Below are 6,463 nucleotides of genomic sequence, written 5' to 3'. Positions count from 1 at the left end.
TAAACAATGTCCTTCCTTCCGTCCAATAGCCAGTGATTAATTAATCAATGTGTTCCAATTGTGTCGTTAAACAAAACAAACAAAGTGTTTTGAACAGCCTAATATATTAATCCAGATGTCAGAGTCGGACCACATTCGAGGCCAATTCTTGACGACAAGTGACATTTAAAAGACATTATTACATCAGAAACACAATCTGCCTCGGGGCCAGTCTTAAAACAATGAACTCCTGTTGAGCAGTATTCATCTTTTACATAGTCCGCTACGACTAGTGACAAACGCTAATGGTGCGGTGCGAGGAGGGGGAGTGGGGATGTGAGGTGGGCGGTGCGGGAGGGGGAGTGGGGATGTGAGGTGGGCGGTGCTGGAAGGGGAGTGGGGGTGTGAGGTGGGCGGTGTGGGCGGTGCGGGAGGGGGAGTGGGGTTGTGAGGTGGGCGGTGACGGAGGGGGAGTGGGGTATGAGGTGGGCGGTGCGGGAGGGGGAGTGGGGGTGTGAAGTGGGCGGTGCGGGAGGGGGAGTGGGGGTGTGAGGTGGGCGGTGCGGGAGGGGTTGTGGGGGGTGAGGTGGGCGGTGCGGGAGGGGATGTGGGGGTATGAGGTGGGCGGTGCAGGATGGGGTGTGAGGTGGGCGGTGCAGGGAGGGGGAGTGGAGGTGTGAGATGGGCGGTACAGGGAGGAGGTGTGGGGGTGTGAGGTGGGGGTTCAACCATGTTGCTGGTTTTGTATGCTCTGTTGTTGTTGTTGTTGTTGTTTAAAACAAATATACACCAACCACTTTCTTGTAAAAGATTTTCCAATATTGGCGAATATTAAATTGAAAAAAAGGTGGAGGGGGTGTATGAATATTCTGAGGGAGGGGTGCGTGTTATATAAAATGAATACCTCAATGAATGTTTAACGACATGATCAGGCTACAGGTTTTCGAAGCTATCTTATCGCTACGATATCGTAAAATCACTGTAGATTATGACGTCACTAGGATACGCGCAATAGCCTACAACGGTTTTACATAAGATAGTTTAACATTATTATATGGGCCTAGGGTCCTGTTCCACGAAGCGATCTTAGCGGTAAGATCACCTTAAGCTCATAAGGTAGTTATGCACGTATTGTAATCTTAGCGCTAAGATCGCTTTGTGGAACGATTCCCTGGGGCTATGTTCCCGAAACCATCATTACGTGAAACGACATCGTTAACATGGCGTTGACCAAATGTTCATGTTCTCGAAGATGTCTTAATGAATGTCGTTAACCGACGATATCGCTGTGATAACAGGTCCAAGCCTGGACCGCAATCAGGTGTTGGCTATTTTTGTTTCTCTTTTATTGATTTATTTATCACTTTCTTTCTGTTGTACATTGTTTCGTTCATTTTATTTTATTCTTATAGATTTGTGTGTGTGTGCGTGTGTGCGCGCGCGTTTGCTTGTTTGTTTATTTCTTGAACGGGCACAACTTAGCAAATTGCATAAAATCATTTCCGTGTAATTACAAGATGACTGACTGAGAGATCCAATAATTTTACGACCTCCTTGAAGACAACATGTCGTAAGTAATTAATTAAAGTGGTTTTCGTCGAGCGTTGCCCGAGGCTAAACAACTTTATTAGGATGACAACTTACTTGCTATATATGGCAAAACATATTCTATTGTTACTTTTTTTCCTTCCATTTTTTTTTGTTTTTTTGTTTTTACTTCTTCCTCTTCTAAAGTAAAATGGACACTTTTTCGTACATTGTTGTTCTGTAGATCGTTTAATTTTCAATTTAAATGCACGCCTGACAATGCTGAGTCATTGTTCATTGTTCTTATGTAATGTACATGACGCAAGATGATTACTATGGTATTTTTCTTCACGTCACAAACTATCGTTCGACGTCATCCGATGTCTTCAGTCTGCATTTATTTCTAATTATGCTAGAGGTGATTGGTAGCCACATCATTACTGTTACGGATGCTGATTATAATGGACCGAAATTACGAAGCCTCTTTTTGTCTTACGCGTGCGTAAATTCGTCCTTCTATGATTCTGTAATACTACTGTTCGTTTAGCTACTTTCTCAGATCGGCACGGTTAGTGACTTAAAGATGGCGGATCTCAGAAGGGATTTTAACTTTTTTTATTTTATTTATTGTTAATTATATATTAGCCACGAAATTTATTACGTGTATGAGACCCACTCGTAAAAAGTAAAAAGCGCGAAGCAGATTGCTGTGACATCACCACATACACTGAAAGTGGTGACCTTTCACTGTGATTATATTTCATTATATTTCACTGTGACTCTATTTCAGTATATTTTACTGTGATTCTGTTTCAGTATATTTTACTGTGACTCTTTCAGTATATTTCACTGTGATTCTGTTTCAGTATATTTCCCTGTGATTCTATTTCAGTATATTTCCCTGTGACTCTGTTCAGTATATTTCACTGTGATTCTGTTTCAGTATATTTCCCTGTGATTCTATTTCAGTATATTTCACTTTGACTCTATTTCAGTATATTTCACTGTGATTCTGTTTCAGTATATTTCACTGTGATTCTATTTCAGTATATTTCACTGTAACTCTATTTCAGTATATTTCACTGTGATTCTGTTTCAGTATATTTCACTGTGACTCTATTTCAGTATATTTCACTGTGACTCTGTTTCAGTATATTTCACTGTGATTCTGTTTCAGTATATTTCACTGTGACTCTGTTTCAGTATATTTCACTGTGACTCTGTTTCAGTATATTTCACTGTGACTCTATTTCAGTATATTTCACTGTGATTCTATTTCCGTATATTTTACTGTGACTCTATTTCCGTATATTTTATTGTGACTCTATTTCAGTATATTTCACTGTGATTCTGTTTCAGTATATTTCACTGTGATTCTTGGATGCATAACATTTTAATAAGGTTTATTTAACTATTATTTTTCGTATTCGTATTAATATTATTTATTAATATGATTAGACAGTTGACGAATCAAAACCATACTATAAATGTTTTGTTCCATGACTGACACACATCTGACACAAGGTCACACACCTCGCATTACCAATCGACAGACCCGTACATGCGTAGTCTCATCCGCGCGTTGACGCCAGTCGCCGGTCGATTGCGTAAGTTGTGTGCTGATAATCACATGATCGTAACATTGTTTTGATTTTGTTCGCCCATGTGGTTAAACACAGTTTATTTTAGATCATTTCTGGTATGGAACATGGATGGGTATAAATCTAAATTACTGTATTGAAATTGAACATTGAATTTAGTATGATATGCACTTGTTTGATAGGCCTATTAATGGTGATGAAAAAACAGAATCCGAGCTGCATGTAGTCTATGAATACTGTGTTCAAAAGAAGTGAAACAGAAATCTTTGTACCTAATAGCGACAACGTGTGCACTTTCTAATAATAATGATACAATTAATGAATGATGATATTTGAACCTATGCTCAACATAGCAGTTTTAACTAGCGAAAGCGAGTAGGATACGTTTTTTTTTTTTTTTTTTAATATCTAAAGGATACGAACATAGTATTCTATTCCTTACATATCCTCAAAAACAAGATATAAAATAAATTTAAATGTCCTTTCCAACTAAAACCTGTTTGCTGCCCTAGAGCTTGTAGCTAGTTAACTTCTGCGTCACAAACAAGTCAATTCCGGGTTAACTTAAACGTCACAGAGCATTGTTAACTGATGGCGAGTGTGTTCTGTATTGTGATTTGTTAATTCCATTATGTTTTTCCGGGATCAAATGAAAATAACACCCGGAAAGTTAATGACGTCATTAAAGGTGACGTCATTAGCAATTGGAATAGGCCAAGTTGACAGCTCAAGGGTCTAGTTAGATTGTTGCCATGTTTTGTTTTCAAGAAATACCAAATATAAAGTTAGTTCCGAAGAAAAATGATTCAGTTATGGATGGACATAACCATATGGAATTTTTAGATTTGCGAGTGTTATTGTCTATTTGATGCCCGCAAATGTTTCCTAAGTGTATGGCAGTGGCGACCTTGTCATCACCTTGGAGCGGCCAGTCGTATGTCTATAAATTGTTATCATGCGTATATTTGTTAGTATTAGTAACGAATGATGTTCTTATATTACCAACGAGTGTGTACGAAGTGCATATATTGACATAGCAGATATGCCACATTATTAAAAGTAATAACATTTTATGCAAATTCACAAATCAACATGAAATTGTATGAGATACACCAAAACATATGAATGAATATGATTTTTGTTCTACCAACGTTGAGTACTTGAATTGTGTACTTGAGGGTTAAACTAAACATGCATTTTTCTTGGACGGGGGCGAATCGAGAGCCTAGTTTTACGACCCCTGATTTACGGTGAACCTATAACTGTGACATTGAAGACTGATTAATTCATCGTGGCAACCCGCTGCTGTCACAAACGACCATTTATGTGCACTCCCCGCATACATTAACGTATACGTTAGACTCAATTCAGACAGGGAAGAGCAGGGGGGGGGGGGGGGGGGGTAGGCGGGCTCAAAAAGATGATAACCCTGCTGAATATGGAACTAAATATAAACAAAATGGTATGGGGACTGTGACTTTGCATATCCTTTACTATATGGGTATTGGCCATCTTTGGTAAAATGTTTATGCCCATGGGTCAAATGGCAACGGGTTGAAAATTGTAAGTGAAAAATGCGACACACATTGCACTTAATGTCCTGCTGTCACGAGTTACAGTTTATTTTTAGTTGCAATTTTGAATATGTTGCTATTTACAGATCCTAAAACTTCTCTCTTTTTTTCACGATTCAGTTTCATATTCAGTAGGGTTATCGGTTTTGTTTTAACTACCCGGTGTTTCCACGAGATTTTCCGATTCGGCATATTTGTTTCTGCCAAAATCTGGGCAGTCATTAAAGTCGTAGAACAAATTACGGGTTCTATGGCATCCAAATATATTATTTTTACAGACTAGCTTTTGTGACACCCAATAGCCGATGTGTATTTTTACGGACTAGCTGTTGTGACACCCAATAGCCGATATATTATTTTTACGGACTAGCTGTTGTGACACCCAAATAGCCGATGTGTATTTTAGTGCTGGGGCGTCGTTAAACATTCATTCTTTCCAAGTCTCACAAAGTTTGAATACATTGCTAACAAAGATATTGTATCTTGTTGGGTTTCCAGCCATGTTGGCATCAGGGGTAATGGAAATACAGATTCAGCTGCCAAGTCTGCTTTAGATTTGCCCCATGTCGGGGTTGATGGGCTTTACACTGATCTTAAACATGGTATCAACCAATATAGCTTTTCAACTTGGCAAGATGATTGGAACGGTGCGGTTGCAACAAGCTTCATTCTGTCAAGCCAGTCCCGGTAGATTGGCAGTCCTCCTACAGGCGGAGCAGGAAGAATGGAATAGCATTGTGTCGTGATCGCATCAGTCATACGTACTTGACTCTTTCATTTGTTCTAAAGAAGGATCATCCACCGCAGTGCGAACACTGTCAGAATACACCGACGGTTAACCACATTTTGGTGGAGTGGTAGGCCTATCATCTTGGACCAACGAGGAAAAACATTTTTGGTAGACAAAATGTGACGGAATCATCTCGATTCCGCCCTCAACCTAGTATTTTGAAATGTTTACATGCTGACTTTTATTCCAAATTTTAATATACTTATCACTGATATTTATATACTGGAAATTTTAATATTCTTATCACTGATATTTATATACTGGAAATTTTAATATTCTTATCACTGATATTTATATACTGGAAATTTTAATATACTTTCCACTGATATTTATACTTTGCACAGCTCTTTACACCGTGTTTGTTTTTATCATTGGAGCTTTTTATATTAGTGTTGATCTTCAATGCATTCGCGGGGCGGGACGTAGCCCAGTGGTAAAGCGCTCGCTTGAAGCGCGGTCGGTTTAGGATCGATCCCCGTCGGTGGCCCCATTGGGCTGCTTCTCGTTCCAGCCAGTGTTCCACGACTTGTGTAACAAAGGCCGTGGTGTGTACTATCCTGTCTGTGGGATTGTGCATATGAAAGATCCCTTGCTGCTAATTGAAAAATGTAATCCATGACAGCGGGTTTCCTCTCTATATATATACCTGTGTGGTCCTTAATCATATGTTTGACGCCATATAACCGTCAATAAAATGTGTTGAGTGTGTCGTTAAATAAAAAGTTCCTTCATTTCAATATCCGTGTGGTCCTTAACCATATGTCTGACGCCATATAACCGTCAATAAAATGTGTTGAGTGCGTCGTTAAATAAAACATTTCCTTCCTTCAATGCATTCTCAATTTACCATTGTTTGACACCCAATACCGATATACTGTTTATGCTGGGGTGTCATTAAACATTCAGTCCGTCACTCACTCTTGTTTTTATTCTGTTGTAGTCTGCACTGTTCATATGTCAAGCTTCTGTTGTATGTCAAGCTTCTGTTGTAG

The 6,463-nt window shown here is 39.2% G+C and overlaps 1 protein-coding gene across 1 annotated transcript; it reads right to left on the bottom strand.

Annotated features, from left to right (window-relative positions):
* Positions 1-243: 243 nt before the first annotated feature.
* Positions 244-711, bottom strand: LOC121366525 (protein TRACHEARY ELEMENT DIFFERENTIATION-RELATED 7A-like). The gene has a single exon (XM_041490941.1). The coding sequence runs from the start codon at positions 709-711 to the stop codon at positions 244-246; it is 468 nt and encodes a 155-aa protein (XP_041346875.1).
* Positions 712-6,463: the final 5,752 nt, after the last annotated feature.

Source organism: Gigantopelta aegis, unplaced genomic scaffold (assembly GCF_016097555.1).
Source record: "Gigantopelta aegis isolate Gae_Host unplaced genomic scaffold, Gae_host_genome ctg6084_pilon_pilon:::debris, whole genome shotgun sequence".
NCBI classification, from domain to species: domain Eukaryota; kingdom Metazoa; phylum Mollusca; class Gastropoda; order Neomphalida; family Peltospiridae; genus Gigantopelta; species Gigantopelta aegis.
This window is presented reverse-complemented; position numbering and strand designations above follow the sequence as displayed.